Source organism: Carassius carassius, chromosome 34 (assembly GCF_963082965.1).
Source record: "Carassius carassius chromosome 34, fCarCar2.1, whole genome shotgun sequence".
NCBI classification, from domain to species: Eukaryota; Metazoa; Chordata; class Actinopteri; order Cypriniformes; family Cyprinidae; genus Carassius; species Carassius carassius.
Window position 1 is genome coordinate 10,696,634 of NC_081788.1, and position 23,577 is coordinate 10,720,210.

At 36.5% G+C, this 23,577-nt stretch overlaps 1 protein-coding gene across 1 annotated transcript; it reads right to left on the minus strand.

The window, feature by feature from the left end:
- LOC132115467 (multiple epidermal growth factor-like domains protein 9) lies at nucleotides 1-23,036 on the minus strand. Its single transcript, XM_059523959.1, has 6 exons — nucleotides 22,373-23,036; nucleotides 16,351-16,549; nucleotides 9,046-9,185; nucleotides 6,310-6,459; nucleotides 2,784-3,053; nucleotides 1-1,035 (listed from the first exon to the last, which is right to left on the minus strand). The coding sequence occupies exons 1-6, from the start codon at nucleotides 22,818-22,820 to the stop codon at nucleotides 539-541; spliced, it is 1,704 nt and encodes a 567-aa protein (XP_059379942.1). The 5' UTR covers nucleotides 22,821-23,036; the 3' UTR covers nucleotides 1-538.
- Nucleotides 23,037-23,577: the final 541 nt, after the last annotated feature.

Consider the following 23,577-nt stretch of genomic DNA (forward strand, 5'->3'; position numbering starts at 1 on the left):
TTAATGACAGAATATTTTTTTGGGGGTGAACTATCCCTTTAAGAGGCAATGTATTCACATTTTATCATTTTTGTGTGCAAGGAGTAACATGTTAATGGCTTGTCCTGTATTTCTCTTTGAAATGAAATGTTACAGGAAACATTGTACGTGAAAATGTTTTGCACGAGGATATCACATAGGAAGCAATGGCGAGCTAAATAGTGTGTAGAATCAAATAAAGAAGTTCAATTTGGCTCCCAACCTACCTTCTTTTAATAATCAAAATTATCAGGATATTTAGCCGAAAATGAAATTTTGGTACTTCACTCACCCTCATGTCATTCCAAACCTGTTTGACTTTGTTTCTCAGAGTAGCACTAAAAAAGTTCTTGAAATTGCTCCGGTGTTGTTTCAGACCACACTGACTTCAAAATTTCTTCCTTTATGTTCCACTGAAAAAAGAAAGTCAGGTTTGACATGAGAGTGAGAAAATGATGACTGAATATCGATTTTTGGCTGAAATATCCCTTTAAGAAAAGATACAATCGAACCGACGACTTCATGCTTTGTACATGTTCGCGGCAGTAGCGAGCGCTAACTGCCCATTGGCCGCGACCACACATGGCTCCTCCTCCAATAGTCCGTTGGGGTCAGCGTGCGGGATGCTGTCGTGGTAGCTGCTGAAGCTGATGTTGTCCTCCTTCAGCTCAATGGTCCAAAATGGGGCGTTGAGTTTCCGGTTGCGGTACTCCCGATACGTATACACACCTCCCACGAAGCCCATGAGAAGAACGACCACCACGATGATGACAGCGAGGATGATGATGTTAAACTGCGTCCAGGACACTAATGTCAGGGCAGAGGCCGTGCTGTTGTGTCCTGAGGAGTCTCCCGTGCCGGACTGAAGGGTCGGTAGGCTTGGATGGGTGGTAGAGGAGGAGGAGGAGGAGGAGGAAGTGAGGAGGTGGGAAGCAGGTGTAGAAGCAACAGAACTAGTGGATTTGGGGTTTTCTGTAGTGGAGGTCTTGATGTCTTGAGACGGGAGGATTCTCACAGCTGAGAGAGAGAGAGAGAGAGTCAATGATTGAAATGGTTAGTGTCTATAAAGAGATGATAAAGGATATAAATGAAAAATTATTAACTTAGAGCTTTAGCTGAACACGTATTCAGGATCGAACGCAAATCAGCCAACAAACCAAAGCAAATTAGGATTAGGACTGCATGAATAACCGTGTTAAGTTCATTAATTATGAAAAAAGTCAAATTCTGTGATAAGCAGCTCTACACAATAGAACGCTTCTATTAAAATCAACATAAATGGGAAATGTATCCTCCAGCACACACTCATGACAACTTGTTACTTTTATTTATGTACTGTTTACTACTTTTATTTAGGAACACACTTTTTAGCTTCTTTGTGTGTGTGTGTGTGTGTGTGTGTGTGTGTGTGTGTGTGTGTATGTGATAAGGATCTAAGAATAAAACAATGCTGACATGACATTTTTTAATAACACATCCATTTCGTAGGACAGGAAATAATGCAAGAATGCATAAAAAATGATCCATTAAACTTTTTCCAGGAAACTGAAAAAAAAGGAGAACTGCTCTGTGGTGTGGCTGTTTACATGATGGAAATGTGGATAAAAATACAATTTTCAAGAAAACAGGAAGCAGATAAGACACGTCAAGCACGTCTTACTCCCACTATTTTTACGTTTTACCTTTTAAACTAACATGAACTTTGTTCATATTTTTAGTCCTGTGGTGGGACACGTCCACATGACGGAACGCATTAACAAGCATTAACAAGCATTAAAGAGGTTAAAACTTTACTGATTTGTGTGGATTCTGCATGGGAGTCTAACTGTTAAAATCTATTGTCAAAAAATGTAAAGAAAAATGCAAATATATACATTTAGCTTTAAACCTTGTCATCTGTATGCCCGTCTCCATTTGTCTTCAACCATAATGCTATTCTAATGTTACAGACAACATAACACTTTAAATAAGGCAGTGTCAAAAGAACAGTCTGCCCACACAGGAAGTCTACACTGACCCTTATCCTTAGTTAAGGTAAAAGTGCGAACAGTATAATAAAATCATAAAAAATGATCCAGGCTATATCAAAACTTGCACTGGTTATTCATGACTCATGTGACGGGATCCCAGCAACCCTTCCAGCAACAAATACCCTCACATACTTTTGAGATGACACCATTATGAGTTACTAAAGAGAAAAAGGAAAATAAAAATGCAGTGACACATGCTTTTCATCAGTGAGATGACATGCTTCCATTGTCCCATTCAGTGACTGTCTGATTAATATTGCATGCAAGCAGGAAAATCCATTCGGATTTCCGGACAGTCATGCAGTTTTACTGGTCTGCCTAAAACTGCTTGCAAGATACCACTTTTGAGGAACCACGAATCATGTGATTTGCAAATACTTGCAAGTTTCGTAAGATCATATGAGTATCTGTTTAAAATAAATGACAATTTCAGATGGACAGAAAGCCCATCATTACAACATATTAAAATGTTCTGAATAATTAAATATATATATATATATATATGGCCACTTCATTAGGTACACCTGTACAATTGCTAATCAGCCAATCACATGGCAGAAACTTAATTTACCTTTTTTTTTTCTTTCTTTTTTTCATATTTAAGAATAATAGGTTTTTTGCTTTATTTTTTATCAAATAAATGCAGGCTTGGTGAGTATAAGATACTTTCAAAAACAGAAAGAAACTTTTGATCAGTAAGGTATGTTCTCACAATGCATCAACCCCGTGCCGTACCTCTCAGGGTGCAGTTGTGGTAGCGGGCGTTCCCTGTGTACCCACGAGCGCAGATCTCACAGTGTGCTCCCGCTGTGTGGTTGATGCAGCGGTGGCAGTGGCCTGTCTCAGGGTGGCATACTTGTGCCATGGAGCGAGGGTCTGCGTTCCCATTACACTCGCAGGGCACACACACACCTGCTGATTTAAATAAACCGTCCATGCACACGCTGCATCTTGGGCCGGAGAAGCCAGGCTTACATTCGTCACATACAGGCTGGCCACTGGAATCTGTAAATGCATTTAAAAGACCTAGAGTTACACAATAGCAAACACAGCAAATAGGGGATTTGCAACTTATTTTATTTTGCATTACAATAATATTTTAGTCTCTTCATGCACAACCTTCAGTTCGCTTTCTAATCCTGGGCTCATTTGAATGTGCAGTGGCCCTAAAAGGTATTTTGATAGTTGTGACACACTTGCAACAAAAATGCAACAAAATCGATATTCTATAAGACCAGTGTGAAGTTGAAGGGAACTGACTTCATACAATTTATTCAAATAAATGTATTTATTTATTTAATTTGATTTAGTCATATTTTTTGTCTTTTGCTAAAAAAAGTAATTTTGATTTAGCCATATTTATCACGTCATATCAATCTATTCTATTTATCTCTAAAAACTGAATTTAATTTTTGTTAATGAAAAGAACATTTCAGTAGACAATTTTACTTGTACAAGATGTCAAACATTTTCAACCATTCAAACCAGTAAACACACACACACACACACGTATATATATATTAACCATACAAACCAAATCAAGGTTTTATCAGCATAATAATATAAAACATAATTATCAAATAACTATACTTTTCTTCTAAAAACATAAATGTATTATTAGTATATTTTTATTCTTGTGGTACTTTGGCATATTTTTTGTACAGTACTATGCTATAATTAATAGATTTATTGTTACAATGTTTTTTTTTTTTCATCTTGTCTTTGTTATTATTGATGAAATAATAAAAAAACTAAAACTATATATATATATCTAGTTACTATATATATAATATCTTACATTCAGAGGCTCACCACAAGGTGGCGCACCAGCATCAAATTTCAAGTCTGACACAATGTTCTTCAGAGGTGGCAAATCATAATGAAAATGAAGTGGTAATTAAGAATCTCCTTTTAATTTACTAATTTAAATTATTTTATACATAAAATGATTATGTTTAGATGATACTTAATGATTGGCATTTACATGAACTTCACAGTACTTTAAAATACCATAGTATTATGATGACCCAGAAACCATGGTATTGCCATTATTTGTTTGTTAGTGGAATACAGAGGACTGAAATGTAAAACATCTTTAAGAGTGTTCAAAGCACACACACACACACACACACATATACACTCACACAATGAAATATTGATGATAAGAAAGAAACCCAGTACGCAGGATGTGTGAATGACTGCTCTAGATTAACATCCTGACCTGTCTGACTGCTGCAGCACTCATGACTGACCTACAACTGTCTGCTAGCAGAAACATCACACACTAATGCAAGCTTCTCTGCACTTTCAACAGTCATGACATCTCTGATCAGTTTTCTCAATGGCCTCTGTTTCCACAACACCCCTCCCTGTAGCAGATCTCTCCCCACATCACCCCACTGACCGGCCTCGCTGCCACAGCCTTGACATGAGGGACCGAGACGCACTGCGGGACAGGGACAGAAGGAATGGCCAGGAGGCGGAGGAATTCATGTGGGCACTCCTCCCATTCCTGCCATGAGACTTCGAGGGCTGTGGCTGTGCCAGCTTCATGCTCCAGCTACAGACAGTGTGATGCCAACAGACCAGGCTTGACCAGCTTCAGCATCACCACACTCAAGACTCAAGAGTTTAGACATGCACACACACACACAAGTCCTCAGATCTATCTATCTATCCTTCTATCTATCTATCTATCTATCTATCTATCTATCTATCTATCTATCTATCTATCTATCTATCTATCTATCTATCTATCTATCTATCTATCTATCTATCTATCTCTTGTTTTTCACAGTGTGCATATCATACTTATTTTACTGTTATTTTACTCGAGCACTGTTACATATATAAAGTGTCCTACTGTATTGCTTCATCTCTCATTTTCCACTCTTTTGCATTTTCCCTCTTTCTCCTATATAAGACAATAATATCATTTCAACTCAATACTCAATACTCAATACATGTCCACATATTTATTTATTTGTTGGTTCATTAACCACATAATAGGTAGCACAATGAACAGTCTGACGATCATTATCAGTGCAAATATATTGACTGTAAATTATGCAATACATATATGACCTATAAATATATAAATAACACTGTGTACACTTATATAAGAGTTCTGAACTTTCAGTGCCCCCCCCCCCTCTCTCTCACTCTCTCTCTCTCTTCCTCTTTGACTCTCCTCCTCAGGCTTCAGTGACTGTAAATGTAAAGTGACAACCCAAAGCCACATCACCATATCTGTTGCTGTGCCATTGCATCCAATGGAAGGGCAGCTGAGATGGAAACAAGGTCTGTGATTGGCTCCTCTGCACCATTCAAATTTTTAGTTGTGATCAAGATTTAAATCCAAGTTGTTTATAAATTCATGAGGAATGGACAATCACTGACATATCAATCGTCGTAATGTAGTGATAGATGTCAGGTGAACTAATTAACTATAATTAACTTGTGAATTTGGTCACAGGAGATACTGTATTTTTTGGCCCAATCAAACTTGAGGGGAGGTATTTTAAGGTAAATTATTCCTGTGATGTTAAAGCTGTATTTCCAGCATCATTACTCCAGTCTTCAGTGTCACATGATCTTTCAGAAATCAACATGATGATTTGGTGTTCAAGAAACATTTCTTAATATTATCAATGTTCAAATACTTTTGTGGAAACACTGATACACTACAATTTAGAAGTTTGTGTTAACTAAGATTTAAAAACTTTTATTGAGCAAGGATACATTAAACTGATTTGAGTTAAGACATAACGTTACAAAATAGATTTATTTTAGAAAACTTGCTATTTATCAAAGAATCACAGTGTTCAACATTGATCATATTTGAAGGTGAAAAAGACGTGACATTCAGCCAAGTATGGTGACCCATGCTCAGAATTTGTGCTCTGCATTTAACCCATCCGAAGTGCACACACACAGCAGTGAACACACACACACACACACTGTGAACACACACCCGGAGCAGTGGGCAGCCATTTATGCTGCAAAATATAATATATTTTAAAATATATTAACATAGAAAACTGTAATAGTACTTAATAATATTACTTTTTTTACTGTATTTCTGGTCAAATAAATGCAGCCTCAATGAACTAAGCTTCTTCATCTTCATCAGAATCAAACTTTCTGTGGCTTCTATTTTTCTGTCCTGATGACTAGCCGCCGGACTCTTCTCAGGACATCATGTGCTGGATGCAGAAGCTGTCCTGAACCCTGTCAGCATGTCCCAGAGGAGCAGACTCACCGAGATGACAGCTGCTGCTGGAGGTCTCAGCGAAGCAGGGACAAGGCACACAAGCGTCCGCAGACCCCTCACCCTGACGCCGGTAAAAGTTGGGCATACACTCCTCACAGTTGTGGCCCTGAGTGTTATCCTGACAGTCCAAACAAACACCTGAGGAGAGAGAAGCAGCATACACAGAACAACTGATCATTAGCAACAGTATCCACCTTTTACAAACACTGGTTTGTAGTGCAAACCGTTTACTGCACGTTGTTATTCTCCTCGTTATTTACCTATAGCAGCTAATGAACCGGAAGTCTCACCCATAGACTTACTTCCGCGTTGAAGAAAAATGTGGATAGACTGAACATGGGACTTCCAGAGAGTCTGACGTAAAGCATTGCATTAGATAAGAAGGTGGGACTTTTGTTTTTCTGAGAAACACTGTTCTGGAGCTCTGGTTAACACTTTTCCAAACCCAGGGCTTTCACGTGGAGGGATATAAAACAAAGACGTTTCTGTCACTGCTGTAAAAAAATAAAAATGTTTTTTTTGTTCATTGAAATTAAAAATTAAATATAAAATGAAAACCCTGGCAACTAAACTAAAAAAAATGAAAAGGTTCAGCTGAAGTACTAAAATTACTCAAACTAAAATAAGAAGAAAAAAGTAAAAAAAAAAAAAAATATATATATATATATGTATATATATATATATATATATATATATATATATATATATATATATATATATATATATATATATACATGCACTTGAACAAGCAGTTGACAAACACTTTCTGTGACATCAGCAGACTGAGACCCGGCTGAAATGATTTAAGACAAACACACCTACACTTCTCAGATGTCAGCTGTTTTGCTTAACAAATGAACACACACAAACACACCAGCATGAGCATTATGTTGATAGGGGTTTTTGGTCCGGATTCAAATTGGGGTTAACTAAGCCCAGGTTGCCTAGGATACAGGGAGGAAGAAAGAAAAAGAGAGGGAAGTGTGGAGGATGCTGTGATGAATCGCAAATCTGTTGATTTTTAAGGAACAGTTCACCCAAAAAAGAAAATCTTATTTTATTCATCTTCAGGTCATTCTATAAGAGTATCAATATATTTTTGTATTTTGAATTTTATATGAATGTTTAAAAATAAAAATATTTTTTTAATATTTATTTCTAAATATAGTTTAGAACATTATTAACATTATTTTAACAGATACATATTTATTTTGTATTACAAATTTACTATAAGTTGTTTTATGCTTAATTATATAAATGCAAATTAACATATTTATGATTTGTGATTTAATGTTTAAATATTAAGCTTCATTTTGTTACAGAGAATATCCGGAGAATGTTATGTATTGTGAGCATTTATTTATTAATTTATTACCTGGTTTGATTTTCCCCCTAATATTATACATTATGTGTGTGTGTGGGGGGGGGGGGGGGGGTTTGGGGTTGCCAACAGTTTAATTATGATTTCCTTTTTCATGAATGGAATTTTCATGAAGTTCTGATGTTGCATAGAAACTTTATTCCATTAAACCACCTAGTAACTCTAGGATCTAAATTCAGTGGAATGGTTTGGTGTTATTTATTAATCTTCATTCCAAATTAAAAATATTATAATAATATTTAAATTCTTCTGGAGATAAATCATAGCTTTGTGTAAAAATAGCCTGAAATTTAATTAATTATCCATTAACAATCTTCACCTGCAGAGAACTGAACACAAGAACCAGTCTAATTTGCAGAAAAACTTTAGTTTAGGCACTAAATCACACTATTAACAAGTTTTTAATAGCATATATATTACTAGCATATTGGCTGTTTATAAGTACTTATAAAACACACATTAATGCATCGTTATGCATGACCATATTTTACATCCTTTAATCCACCCCTTATCTAAAATTAACAACTCATTTACAAACTATTAATAAGCAGCAAATTAGTTATTTATTGAGGCTAAAGTCATAATTGACAGTTAATAGTGAGAAATCTTCCCCAAAAAGAATTTAGTCCAAATTTGCCAATCATTTGAACTAATCAGCTTTGTCCTGATAGATGATGATCTGGATATAATTCCTGTGTTTGATGTTGTATTTAACTCAATATTCAATGCAGAGACATATGTTTGTGTTGCACATAATTAAAGACTATGAGAAAACTTGTTGGTTTTGAGTTTTTTCTTCTTTATGGTAACCATGCCATACATGACCCTGGACCACAAAACCAGTCTTAAGAGTAATTTTTTTTAAATTAAGCTTTATAAATCATCCAAAATATGAATAAATAAGCTTTCCATTGATGCATGGTTTGTTCCTTAGCAATTCATATTACTAATTTGATATATTTACGGTAGGATATTTACAAAATATCTTCATGGAACATGATCTTTGGACAATATATAATTTTGATCCATACAACGTATTGTTGGCTACTGCTACAATTATACCCATGCAACTTAAACCTGGTTTTGTGGTACATGCTCACATATGACATTTTCTTTCACCTTTAGTGTTGCTTTCACTATGACAGATGCTTCAAACTGAGCTTATGAACTGTAAGTGTGAAATGTGTACATGGATCACAAGTGAGTGTTTTTTTTTTCTTTTTTCACTTTATACGAGTTTCTGTGAGGCATATGTTTTCTTCTATATTTCATGAGTTCATCATATATGTCATCTGTTGTCTAAACAGGGCTTTTAAATGACACTGAAAGTGTGCCGGACTGACCTGACTGAGGGTGGCAGTAGGTAGAGTGGTTGTTGCATTGGCACGGTTGACATCCTGTGCTGCTGAAGTGGAAGAATCCAGGATGGCAGTCGTCACACTTGGGCCCGTATACACCTGTCTTGCACTTACACAGCCCTGAGCTGCAAGAGAGAAACACAGAAAACACACATGAAAAAACTATATCACTGCTTGACAACATGCATGACACTGGCAGTCTGGAAATTGTGCCTGCTTGTGCACATCTTCTTTGTGCATCCAGTTCCTGTGGTAGCTTATCACACACATTTCAGCTCACACGTGGCTTTGCCTTAGACAGCTAACAATCCTGGTCTAAAACATAGTCACACACACTTTAGAGTAGTCTAGACCTTTCAAATTTATTTCCACCATTTCTGCATGTGGTTACACATGAGGGATCTGTGGCCCAGACCACATTTGAAAACCATCTGCTTCTTCAGACCAGATTCCAGGAATCCCTCTCTTTCTCCCCCTCTCTCTCTCTCCCTCTCTCTCTCTCCCTCTCTCTCTCTCTCTCTCTCTCCCTCTCTCACACACAAACACACACTAATTGTGTTTAGTCTCAATGTGCCTGTAAAGCTGTTAACCCAAAACGACAGCAGTCTGACTATTGAAACTACAGAGTCTTTTGGAAGTGTTACATGTGTAGGAAATCACAGAACCAACCAACAGAAGAAATCAGACACCCAGAAGAAAATAAATAACAGAGAACGATCACCATACAGTTCATCTATTTATGTAGAACCAAAATCACAAAACCACAAATTATACAGTATTTTTACATTTTCTGTATGGCAATTACAGCTCATTTGATTGGCCAGAGCATCCATTACCAAAGATGGCATATTGTACTTCCGGCAGCTAGAAATATACTTTTGTAAATGAAGGTTGAAACTAAATATATTTTCTATTTAAAAAATGCAGAGTTCTGGCATGAAACTCTAGATGGCGCTAGGGCTGGGAAAATAAATCGATGCATAGCGAATCTAAAAATGATTCAGAATCGATTCTGAGATTTTCCGAATGCATCGCAATTCTTTCTTGAATCGATTCATGAACTTAGTTTTGAACAGCAGATGGCACTCTAGGCTTTAGAAACACCCGTACTCTGCTAGTTTCCAAATCAATACAGACACTTGAACCTAAAATAATCATTCATAAAATTCAAAAAGGTTGAAGGGAATTACAAAGGTGTTCACAGTGGGCTGTGTTTACATTAATCTTGCATCATAAAAGCATTCTAAGATGAAGTGAAATTACATGACTCAGCCGAACGCACAAGCACTCTTTAGCACTCTTCTTCATGAGCATTTGAGTGTGCAGATAAAAACTAGATTAGAGCGCCATCTGCTGTTGAAATCTAAGCTCAGAATCAATTCAAGAGGTATCGCGAGGCCTTCTGAAAATCTAAGAATCGATCAACGAAACGATTCTGCATCGATTTATAGTCCCAGCCCTAGATGGCGCAGTCCAAAAGGTCTAAATCAATCCCAGCTAATGACATCATTACCACATGGCACAGCTGACTGGTTCTCTCCTGTATCGGTAGCCAATGAGCTCACTGCTCAACATTCAAATATACGACTAGAGCTTGTCGTGGCACACAGCTTGCTTCAGAAACCCTCCACCTTCCCCAGCTCCACTTGTTTAGATCTGCTACGAGGTGATTCATGTATGCTATATGGGGGTTATTTTGTGTATGTTATGTTTGCAGCAGCAATATTTCTTACATGCTCACAGCAGCATGTTGTGGATGTATTGGCAGTAGCAAGTCTCGATTCTTGCTCTGCCGCAGCAGCAGTGTAGCAGATCTATTCTGCCAAGAGCAAATACATTAACATTGTCATGTACATTTTTTTTGTTGCCATATGGGTGAATGTAACTGGTCATTAGAACTTCAAGACATACCAATCAAACAGCTTGAATAAACACCACAAAATAACAGTCTCAGAAGTCACTGAAAATACAACAAAGCACTATATATATTTTTGATGAAGAGTACAATGGAAAACGGCTGTGGATTTGTTTGTGCATACATACAGCTGTCACAGGGTACGTGTGTATTTGTGCAAGGTACGGTAAACTTACAAAACCAGTTCTGATACTCCTGTGCCCAAAGAGAAACCACCACTGAGATAAAATCCCAAACGGTATGTTTAAGCAATAGCAATGCTTGCCTTAGCAAGTCCACTAATGAACCCTTGTGCTTATCACTCTTTCATTTAGTAATTTTGCTGATTATGATAATAAAGTATGCTTTAGCCCTCACTCTCTTGAAACAGTCATTAGTCGCCTCCCCAAACACATGATCACGCCTCCATATACCCAGATCACACACACACTGCTGCTGCGTCAGTCTGGGGTGAAGGTTGAGGTGAGGTGGGGTTTCCAGAGGTTGTGTGATTGGCTCTTGTGTGTGAGGGGAGCAAGTGATAGATAAAAGAGGGGCAGATGATGACACCCATGGGACAAGTTTAAAGCTCTCAGCCATGCTGACAGGATCTCAACGCTGGCAAACCCAGAAAAACAACAACATCAGTGATAACAGAGCCAACGGATGAAGCACAAAAGAAAGAAGAGATTCGAGAAGAAGTAAGGAGATTTTGAAAGAGGGAGAGGGTGAAATAAACAAAACATCACGTCTGATGTTTTTTTTCTGCCTTGAGAATAAATATAAATTAAATTTAAGCAGACTTCGGGATTATCATTTATTATAGACTTTTTAATTAATATATATAATACAGTAATGAGATATAAGAGGAAAATGTGTATACATTTTCAAAATGATGCCAATAAATGGTCTTAAAATCAGTGTCATCACCTTCACCCATATTTACAAGCAGATTGTTGATTTAACATATGAAAACTGTGACACTTCTGTTTCGCACAAATGCTTCCTGCCATCCATCAGAGAATCACACCATCCCTGCACCTTCATACACTCACACAGTGTGCAATCTGAATGAATAAATACAGACACACTTCTTAAATTATACATTATTGGTCTGGAGGAAGCAGGGGAGTGGAGAAAAACAGAAAGAGAGACAGAGGAGAAAAAGACACAAAGAGTGCTACACCCTATTTTGACTACAATAGATCTTAGTCAGAGAAGATGCATATGATGAGTCAAAATGAGCTAGTGAGAAACAGACATACTGTCTGATCAATATGTTGTACTGTATCTTTCACTTTATGTAAAGAATAATGTCCCAATGAAAAAAAACGTTGTGTTTCAAATATGTATATAATGTGTATATACACGCACACACACACACAATATAAATAATAGAATAAAATAAATAAATATACGACACATACATATATTTTACGACACACAGACACAAACACATAAATCAATGTGAAAATCTATATAATTATATTATAATTGTTTTATTATTTTCATGACAATTGAGCCTCTGATTCACAGTACATTCACTGTACAATTTTTTTATTAAAAATCACACATTTTGTTTAGATATATATTGAAATAATTTATGAATAAGATTTAGTTTTCTTTATGCGATATATCATATCGTATATTTGCTCAAATCTATATCAAGTTGGTTGCTGTAGTTCACATTCACTGGAAATGGTGTAACACCTCCTGCCAAAACCACAGATATATATAAAAATAAAAATAAATAAAAACCCTCAGCACTGTCACCTAAAACACATCCTTTTAACATGATGGGGTGTTATTAGATACATTTGCACTTGCTGAGGCAGAGGGTGTGGGTGGGTACGAGGATATGTGCATGTGCACGGGCCAATAGACAGGTTGCCATGGCGATGGCTCAGCTCCCGGAGTATTCTGGGGAATGAAAGTGAGGTGTGACATATATGACCTATCAATCACATTCTCCAGAGAAAGAGAGAAGGAGATCAAGAAAGAGAAAACGGCCAACTGTTAACAAGGGTTCTTGTGGCGGATGCAAAATACAAACATCTGCCTTTCCTAGAAACACTATGGATTCAAAAGATGAGTCAGTGAGAGCATATAAAGATGCCTGTTTCCCAAACACACACACACACACATACACAGAGTGATTATGAAGGTTAGATAGTGATCAATCACACCCTGTCTCGTGGCCTTCCCTTGCATTGATATTCATTAGCAGACAGAGCCATCGTCTGTGTGTCTGTGGACAGAGACAGCTCTCTAAAGCCAGCTGTTGAACACAAAACAGGGAAATGTTTTGTAGCTGTTAGCATCATGATGCTTATCTAAATGCATCCACCCCCATTCCAGAGCCATACATTTAGCCTTATTAAAAAAAGGCAAGCATATGGATAGAAACACAACACTGTCTATTGGGAAAAGTTGATAAATCCGGCTTAAAACACATTTTTGAAAACAAATTCTTTAAAGCAGGCTACTGAAATCCAGACTGGCAGAGAATGTAGGTTATTTGTTGTCATAACATCTGTGGAAATACCCGTAATACCAGAAATAACCACGTCCAGCCATTAGCGTCATCCCAGCTGTGTGAGCAAGGCATGATGGTATTGACAGGCCATTTGTGATATGAGAATCAGATCAGAATCAGAAATCAGAATCAGAAAGAGCTTTATTGCCAAGTATGCTTGCGCACACAAGGAATTTGTTTTAGTGACATAAGCTTCCAGTAAACAGAGACAACAACACACAGACAAAAAAAAAAAAAATTACAGGAGAATTACAAATTGGCAAATAAATAAGTGTATAAACAATTGTGCTTTAAATATGATACTCTGTCACACTCCTGAAACATTTCACAATAAACATTATCAAGTCTTACTCTGTCTAAATTAATTTAAATTCAATTAAAATAATAGCTACAATAATAATAAAAAACTAAAATATTACTGCATGTGAAATAAATGTATTCAAGTGCATGGAATTATGGGTATTCCCACAGTCTCAATTTTCTGTTTTCAACTTTCTGTGAAATCTTTCCTGAGCATCAAATCAGCAAATTAGAATGACTTCTGAAGAAACACTGAAGACTAGTGCAATGATGCTGAAAATTCAGCTTTGCATCACAGGAATGAATTACATATTACAATATATTAAAATAGAAAATAGCTATTTTAAATTGTAATAATATTTTGTAATACTATTTGAAGGTATTTTGATCAAATAAATGCAGCCATGGTAAGCATACTGAAAGAGACCTTAGAAAAATAAATCTGACCCCAAACTTTTAAATGATAGTGTATGTTTTTTATATATATATTTAAATATACTTTTTATGCAAAATACAGAACTTATTTTAGTTATAAAAAAATAGCATTTAAAAAAATAGTGTTTAATTTGGATCACTTTGTGAATTAATGAAAAATTATTGTTTTAGAATTGGAGATGATGAGGCATTAACAAAACTGAATTCACTCAAATTCATTACTCATGAGTGACTGTGCTTGTTTCATATTAACCCTTATAATTCACAATGGCGTATGATAAAATAAAAGCAAAAATCGACCAGCATCAGGCAGCGCAGCCAGGTTTATCAGTCCAACACTGCCGGCTTGACACTTAATACATCATAATAACATCACCAGGGGCTTCCTTAATCGTTCGGATTGGTTGTGTATGTGTAAGTGTCTTCAGAGAAACACACTGTGTTGAGCAGGCAGCAGTAGCAGAAAGCTCATTAATGTTTCAGAGACCCTGGGGCAGATCAGCTGCATATTAACTAGGTCAGTGTTACACAACGACTGGACCCCCTTCCCTCGCTCTCTCTCTGCTGCCATGGAGATGCCAGCATCATTCTCCTGCCTGCATCCTTCACAACCATGACAACCGTGGAGCTGGCCTAATGCTTTCAAACTCAAAGACTTAGATGTTTTCCTAAAGGGGGAAGAATGCACGAAAGATCTAGTTTCTAAGCAACTGATGCTGTGCTGATCCTAAAACCTGTACTTGCATCATACTTTACTGACTTCGATCACAGAACACTATATATTTTTTGATATGTCGTACAATGCATGCTAATTGGTGACTGATTTGGGGTTGTTATAGAAGAGTATATTCCAGTCCTTTAATCTGATTGGCTGAGCAGCGCTGCATGAGTGAGGCTTTTTACAACTGAAACGTATGCTGTTTGTGTATTTGTCCATTAGTTTCACTTGCGCACATTTTGACATAATGTCAAATTAAAAGTTTTACTTTAAAGTACACATCAAATCATAATGTTTTAGCAATTTTTTTGTTGTGATGTGTTGACTAAAATACTAAAGCACATGAAACATACTTGATTATAGCCTATTATTATGACTATAGTGTGTTAATCAATATTACATTTAAATGTCCAAAAAAACATTTAATTTAGTTCTCACTTAAGTATATTCTTTCCACAATAATGATCATTTTTACTACTTTTTATTTTTGTTTAAAAGTATTCTATAGTATGCTACAAGTGACTGGAAAAGGATTATCTTATTATTCCTCCTACAAATGTTCAAATTTAGAAACGGAATATAATCCCGATCAAGATTTAAATATGTAGATGCACCTATGAGAAACTAATCTATAGTGGGGAACAAAAAAGCAAGTTGCAGTTTTGATATGGCCATTAGGATATGCTAATATGAGAATTCATAATAGGCACTGGATTCATATTGGCTGTAATAATTTCCCTGAGGAGCTCTTGAGGTATGAACACAGCCGGATGCCAGGCTTAGCAGACCAGTGATTTCACAGACAATACTCTGTACAGCATAATGAATTATTATTAGAAGCTGCGTTTCAAAGATCACACAACGTCAAAGCTTTATTGCTGATTTAAAAGATGTTGGTCCACCTGAACAATGACTGACTTGTTATAGCTAGTCTATAGCAACTATATCTCCAACATGACAATATATTAGAATAAATGCTTGGGTGTTTTTGAAAAGGTATATAACGGATCATAAAATGTGACCTTCATAATGTGAGTCTGCAGTTCAGAGCTAATTTTACTTCACATTCTCAACTGTAACTAACAAAACTGCATTTGTCCTTAAAGATATGTGGAAATTCATGCTTAATCCTGATTTTGGTCATGATCCTAAAACAAAGCTGGGATCACAACAATCGGCTCCCTGCAGGGAATGCCATTTAATTAGGATCATTATGTCTCACTGTAAACCTACTAAACAATTAAAGCAGAGGAGAAATATGCCAACGGGAAACTGATATTGAGCTAAACTGCCTGTTTACTTATCTAAAAAATGTACCCTCATGAATTTGCCAAAAAAAAAAAAACAGCAGGACACAATTTTTTTTTCTTTTTTTAAAGAAATCGATTTTCCCAGGATGCCTCTCACCTGTCACAGCTGGAGCCGTCGGCACCGAAGGAGTCACATGCGCAGGGCAGGCAGCCGATGGTGCCGTTGGTGAAGTGATCTTCCTCACACTCTTCACACTGCAGCCCGCTGTAACCCGGCATACAGTCACACTGACCCGTCTCACGGTCACACTCGTCAGGGTCCGACACTCCTTCACCACTGCAGTTACACACCGGCTCTACAGACGAAACACACACAACAGAATCCTTATGAATTTTTGACAAGCAAAGAGGGGCAATGCTAAAATCATCAAATATTGATATAAGGCACCAACAAAGTCGTCCTGTATATCTGCTCTCCCTAATATCTCAATAGTTTAAGACAGAGTATCCCGGCTGTTTATTTATTTATTTATTTAACTTAGTGTCAAAAATATAATTTATCATCACTGAATCAATCTAAATATATTAAGTTACAACAATAAAACTAAATGTAAGAGCTGGATCAGGTTGAAGTAGCTCTGTATGGCATCAACTCTTTACAATTACATTTCTTTACAATGTAGGTTTAACAAAGCAACATTTTTCCATCAGAGCCCCTTTGGGGTGTACACACCCCACACTAATGGTAAACTGCTGTTACCCATACAGAATTACCCAAACACAAAGTCCTGTTAATGCAGCACTGCTGCTCTGTAGTAATTTATCCTTCAAGTTCAAGTCCACAACGCAGCACACTCCATCTTGCTGATCTCTGTCGGCTATAATAAATGACTCCCTGCAGTCTGATTCTTTGATAGCTCATTAAGTTGATATTAGACTGAGAGAGTGCAAGCTTTAGTATGCAGGAGAGGATGCAGGTCCTTGGAGAAAAAACACAGACTCTAAAGGCAAATCAGGCCGATTCTGGCTGCGGGGAACAACTGAAGCTTGTGTAATTCCAAATCTATATCAACTGACGTTAAGTCACGATGATTTTCCAGAAGTGTTGCTGCAATTTTTAAAATCTATCTGAATTATTTGGCTCAGAGCTATTGAGTTGACCAGCAACATCTGGATGTGGAGACCAGCTGCAATTAACTCTGGAATGGAATATAGTAGGTTTGTATGTTTTTTTATTATTATTTTTTATTTAGATACAACTGGGATAGACTGAAGAGAGCCAGAATTGAACCAGCGTTTCCCCGGGCCAGAGCTCCTCTATGTTTGCTTATGATCAAACGTGTTCGATCTCAAAAAGCAAAGAGGGCTATATTTATAAAAATGTAAATCTGAAAGAGTGCATTATTCAAGCAACCTCTTATTCCTTAGAGAGGATGGCTTATTCGCTTTGGTGGGTCATTTAGATCAGGGGACAGAAATCAAAGCCAGGCGACGTGTTAAAGGAATAGTTAATCCAAAAATTTCAATTCTGTTATCGTTTATTCATCATCATTTTGTTCCAAACCCTGACTTCTTCCATCGAACACAAAAAGAGAATTTTAGTTGTAAGTCTTTTACATGCAATTAGTTCCCATGTGTGTACAAAGGCTTCGAACTTCAAAAAGGACACAAAAACATCCCAATAGGAATCCATACAAGACTATATTTAATAATCTCCTAAAGATATTTGACAGCACTAGCTCAAGAACAGACTGAAATTTAAGCTGCTGTTTGATGATAATCCATTGAGCTGGAACCGGATCACCGAGTGAACTTCGTGAACTTGAGAATCGGATCAGTCTGATTGAGGAGCAGATCATTCAGACTGCTTCTGGGAGCTGGATCCACTAATTCATTCACAAAGTCCAACTTACAAGAGTCATTTGTTCAAAAACCACATACAGTATCATTGCTTCTCATACACAAAAGAAAGAAAATTCATATGGGTTTGGAATGAGATGAGTAAATTATGACATCATTTTATTTTTTAGATCATAAAATCATAAGATCATAAGATCATAAAATGTAATTTTTGTAAAACTATAAAACATGGCAATTCCCTTAGTAGCATCACATGAAAAAAAAAAAATCTTCCCTGCTATATATACTGGTGTTCAGAAGTTTGGGGTCAATGTGTTTGTTTTGTATGTTTTTCAGTATTTTTTTTTTATTTTTAAATTAAGAAATAAATTATTTTATTTAGTAAAGGATGCATTTAATTGCGCAACAGTAAAAGTGACAGTAAATATATTAATAATGCTACAACTTTTTAAATTTTTATTATTTCAAAGAAATGCTATTCTTTTGAACTTTCTATGCATCAAAGAATACTGAAAACAATGTATCACGGCTCCACAAAAATATTAAGAAGCACAACAGTTTTCAATATTGATAATAATAAATGTTTCTTGAACATCAAATCAGCATATTGGAAAGATTTCTGAAGAATAATGTGGCACTGGAGACCGGAGAAATTATGCTAAAAATTCAGCTTTGCCATCAAGAATAAATTGCATTTTAAAATATATTAAAATAGAAAACGAAAACACTTAATTTAAATAGGATTTTTTATATATATATATATATATGGATATATATAAAATTACTGCAATTTTGATTAAATAAATGCAGCCTTGAAAACTACTTTCAAAAACATTTTAAAAATCTCACCGAATGAAGCTATATATATAACAACACAATAATCAATGCACTCGGTCACCTCTATTAACGAACACAATCAATGTAATGTTTCCAATAACATTAACAATGGCATGTTTGACTTGCAGTTTAATGCACATGACAGAAGATTCAGATAAATGAACTCCATTAAGAGCCAGACGTCTTTCTGTGAATCTCCCATGCTTTCATCCCCAAGAACCCATTTTAGCAGATTTACTGCACTAGGTCACCCAGAGGGGCACCTGCCGAAAGGGAAAACATCATTTGTATGCAGAGACAGACACACCTTCTGAGACACAGAGCTGCAGTGTGTACGTAAACACCTTCTGCTCCTGAGGGGGGCTGTGGAGGGGCGGATAAGAAGCTTACACATCCCAGTCTGACAGATTAAACATACATGCATGCCCACCAGACTCATCGCTTTATAACAACAATAATATGAAAATATTAAATATGACAGAACGATTAGAACTGAAACAGCTGAGAGGATGAAGCTTTGATGTGAGGTAAATAAGATGTAGCTTCATTGACCTCAGGCATATGTTTTAATAAACCCACAGGAACTAAATGATCTGTTTATTTTGAAGTAGGGTGCCATTGAATATTAGGGGTTGTTCAATGCTGGATATGAAGCTAAAAGACAAGACGGACACTGAGTGTCAGACAAAAGAAATCATGCTTGACAAAGGTGTGTCAGTGTGAAAAACTGAGTCACATCTTTCAGACAAACATATTCTTCTGTCCATGCTTCCGGGCCATCTAATGCACAGCTGTTAGGTCAAAGTCACTCACATCTAAAATCATAAACATTATAAAGGATTTATCTTTTTCATTTAGAATATTTCCGATGTGCAGTCAGATGCCCCTCTAGCTAAAGTCTTATACATAACAGGAAAGCTCTGACAGCTGCAAAATGCATCTGAATTAGTAAAAGAAACATGTGAACAGCTGTCGTTTCTAGAGTTGTACACAATTAAGAAAAGCCTTTTCAATTCCAATTCAGTTTTTGAATTTGAATCGATGTAGCAAACTCAATTGTAATTTTAAGAGAGTCAAATTAATATGGAATAAAATGAAAAGAAATTGATTATTAAACATAAAAATTCAAGTTAAATTAAACGTGCCGTTGTTTTCAATAATAATTAAATTTTTCTATATATGAACTACCCATGTTATTATATACAAACCATATGTATTTCTATTAGGTCATCAGAATGAAAAAAAAAATACATAGTTTATATATATATATATATATAAGCCAACACCAACAAGATGTCATCTAATTCAAATTCCAATATAAAGCATATCACTCTAAATGGAAGTATATTTCTATTTAGTGATTCTTAGCCCACTTTCTCTGCCCCTTAGGCTGTTATCTAAAGGGCTCCCATAGCATTTCATAGTGTCCTAATAAAGGCAGGATTCGAGACAGTCCATGCTTTCTGGAAAATTGTCTCCTGAATATAACCTCACCATCAGGAACAATGGCTGCAGAATGTCTAATCAGTGACAGGGCACGGAAGGGTAAAACATCTGTAGTACATGTTGCCTGTTTCAGATTTGAAAACATGTTGATGTTTTTTTCAAGATAATTTCTAAAATGTGTGTAAAAATCTAAACCTTTGCAGTATAAAATCACTGGGGTTATTGACCTCTTTCTAAATGCACAGGTGATAACTGATGGGGATTTAGCATTATTATGGTAAAGTAGGCCAAGTCTACAAATACTTCCATATGAACAATTGGTTCACCCACACAACCATTTCATGCAAGATTTATGTAGACTTCACTCTCATTAACAGTGTGACCTGGTTCTTTAACACATTCACACAGTTGCTGATCTCTGGCCTTTATTTCCTACCAGCTATCGCCAGAAACACACTAATGAAACCTTTCTGACAGGAATGTAAATAACCTCAGCTGAATATATACTGGAAAAATACTAGCTGAGGGTGTCGTTTAACTGATACAGCCCACAGGTCCTGAATCCCTTCATAATGACTGGGTATAAGTCAGGAGAGACAAACAACTGAGTCTAGTTAGGACAAACACCCTGCAACTCAATCAGTGAAGGGCCTGTACGAGCACATTACAATATGATTTGCCATATTATACCAATGGATAGGCACTTATCCAGCATCAGTTGCATAATCATTTTATGTAAGTATAATAAATATCAAGTTGTATATTAAATCAGTGAATGGATGGATTACTTAGACTCTATGGCAGATAGGCTGATGATAGATAGAGTATAGACATACAGACATACAGACAGACAGGATAGATAGATAGATAGATAGATAGATAGATAGATAGATAGATAGATAGATAGATAGATAGATAGATAGATAGATAGATAGATAGATAGATAGATAGATAGATAGATAGATAGATAGATAGATAGATAGATAGATAGATAGATAGATAGATAGATAGATAGATTAGATGCATTAGGCATTTACAGTAAAATACCGGCAGCTGTGGTTGGTAGCAACATTTTAGGTTTTACAGACTTAGCTAAAAAAGATTATTTGATTAACTGATGTAATCCTAATATACCAATTCTAATATATTTTTGTACCATTATAAAACACTGATAACCACCAAAAACAGGTGGTGATGAGAAAGTCACATGATGAATCAAAGCTCACATCTTTTCCACATGCTGAGAAAGTAAATACTAATAGCCTATACAGAAGGTGCAAACAGTGCCATTCACACAAATACTACACATCACGGTAAAACACATATAACAACATTTAACAACATCAGATGTAAGATAAAACCCTAATGTACACAACTGATAAGAAAAAGAAAGAAAAAAAACCATTATTTCAATGAAAAGAAAACGTTTTCCACTGTAAATTATACAATGGCGTTCTTTTTCACTTGAAAAACCCGCAACTTTAACAGTATTTTACTGTCTTTATGTAATATATATGTGGTATATGTGATTATCCAACTTGTCAATATGTGTATGGCTTTGCTTTTTTTTTTTTTTTTGTAAAGCACTGTGGTTAACCCCAGTGTTTTTCAGAAGTGCTATATCCTATAAATAAATAAACAAAATCATGATTGATAGATAGATAGATAGATAGATAGATAGATAGATAGATAGATAGATAGATAGATAGATAGATAGATAGATAGATAAGATAGATAGATACCAGTAGAGTGAGGATGAACGTGCTATTATTGATCGATAGCTCATCAATATATCATGTTGCATGTCTTTGACTGCAAATGAAGTGATTGCTGAGAGGCAGACGGCGGACTGCAGGAATGATGTGTTGGTACAGTACGAGATTAAAATGACAGATCAGAAGCCAGGAAAGGCCTGATAATCGCATATAACTGATAAAAGATTTAAGAATTTTCTGATTTTGAATAGGATTTCTGTTGCCAGAAATGTGATTTCTTAATTTCAGTATTCCGCTATTTCGTTATCCATTTCAACTCACCTTGAGAATTGTCCGAGGTTGTGCTAAAACCGGGCACGACGTCTGATCTGTCCGCTTCATTATCAGACATCTGCGCTTCTTTCATCCGTGTTTCAACAGAGCTGAGCTTCCTCCGAGCAGATGCGGCCATGTAGATGGGGTCAGACAGAGAAGGGGTGGTGGGCTCCGTTGTTGGTGGTTTAATGGTGGCTGCTGGTGCGGCGACATTTATCGGTTTTCTGGCGGACGCGATCGAGGGCGCTGGTGTTAATGCGACAATACCGAGCCGGTCCCCTGGAAACCCGCTCGCGCTCGTGTTTGGATGATCTTCAGCGACTGAACGAGATTTCTTTATTACTAAAGGCAGCGCATCGTAGGAATGGACCGCCTCGGATAACCCCATGCACACGAACACGATGAATGGGAAAGTCGGAGATGTAAACATCATTAAGGCAAGCCACCACCACATAATAATATTATCAACGCTCCATGAAAACCTCCTCGAGACAGACTTCGCAAGGTCTCCGTCCTCCAATTTCCATCGGGTTATTCCAAACCAGGTGGTTTCCAAGTCGCCCCGATGTAGCCTACTCCACCATATCCGAGAGAGACCCCCTTTTTCTCAATGGCTCTGAACCGACTGCAAGGTGTTTGATCCGCACCGACCTGTAGTAGGCTAGTAGCGATGCGCAGTGGAGTGACACACTCACTGGCCAATCAGGATGCAGGACGAGACAACCGCTGTGATGATAGGTGTGTTTTTTCACTGCGCTTGACAGACGGTGAGGCGTCTGATTGGTTAAGATCAGGCGCATCGAAACCTCGCTGGCTGGTTCATGCAGTCAGGCGATCATTAAAACATTTTCATTTTATAGCCTATTGTTGAATCAGCCGTGAATAAAAATAAGAAAACACGTTTCAAAATATTTAGCGACTTTCAAAACAACAATATCATGCAATGCTACTTCATTGTGCGTCTCTGTGAGCGACTGATAATAGTTGTTTTATTGCCAATATGGGCGTACTAAAGGTTGTCTAATCTGATTTTAATGTACGCTACACAACGACTAGTTAATAATTTGAATAGCTAATAATTGTATTCTATTTTGTAAATATTTTATATAATTATTTAATTCTATATTATGGCATAATATTTGATTAAATTATGATCGTTTGTTTGCATGCTTGCTGTTTAATGTGTGTTTATTTATTTACTTATTTTAACT

What these genes read in the sequence shown, in the direction of transcription:
- LOC132115467 (XM_059523959.1), bottom strand. Translation starts at nt 22,820, where the DNA reads ATGTGGTGGTGGCTTGCCTTAATGATGTTTACATCTCCGACTTTCCCA. An exon ending in CAGCAGCAGCTGTCATCTCG is followed by an intron (nt 3,054 to 6,309) that starts GTGAGTCTGCTC and finishes ATGCATTTACAG; the next exon opens with ATTCCAGTGGCCAGCCTGTA. An exon ending in CCACAACTGCACCCTGAGAG is followed by an intron (nt 1,036 to 2,783) that starts GTACGGCACGGG and finishes TCTCTCTCTCAG; the next exon opens with CTGTGAGAATCCTCCCGTCT.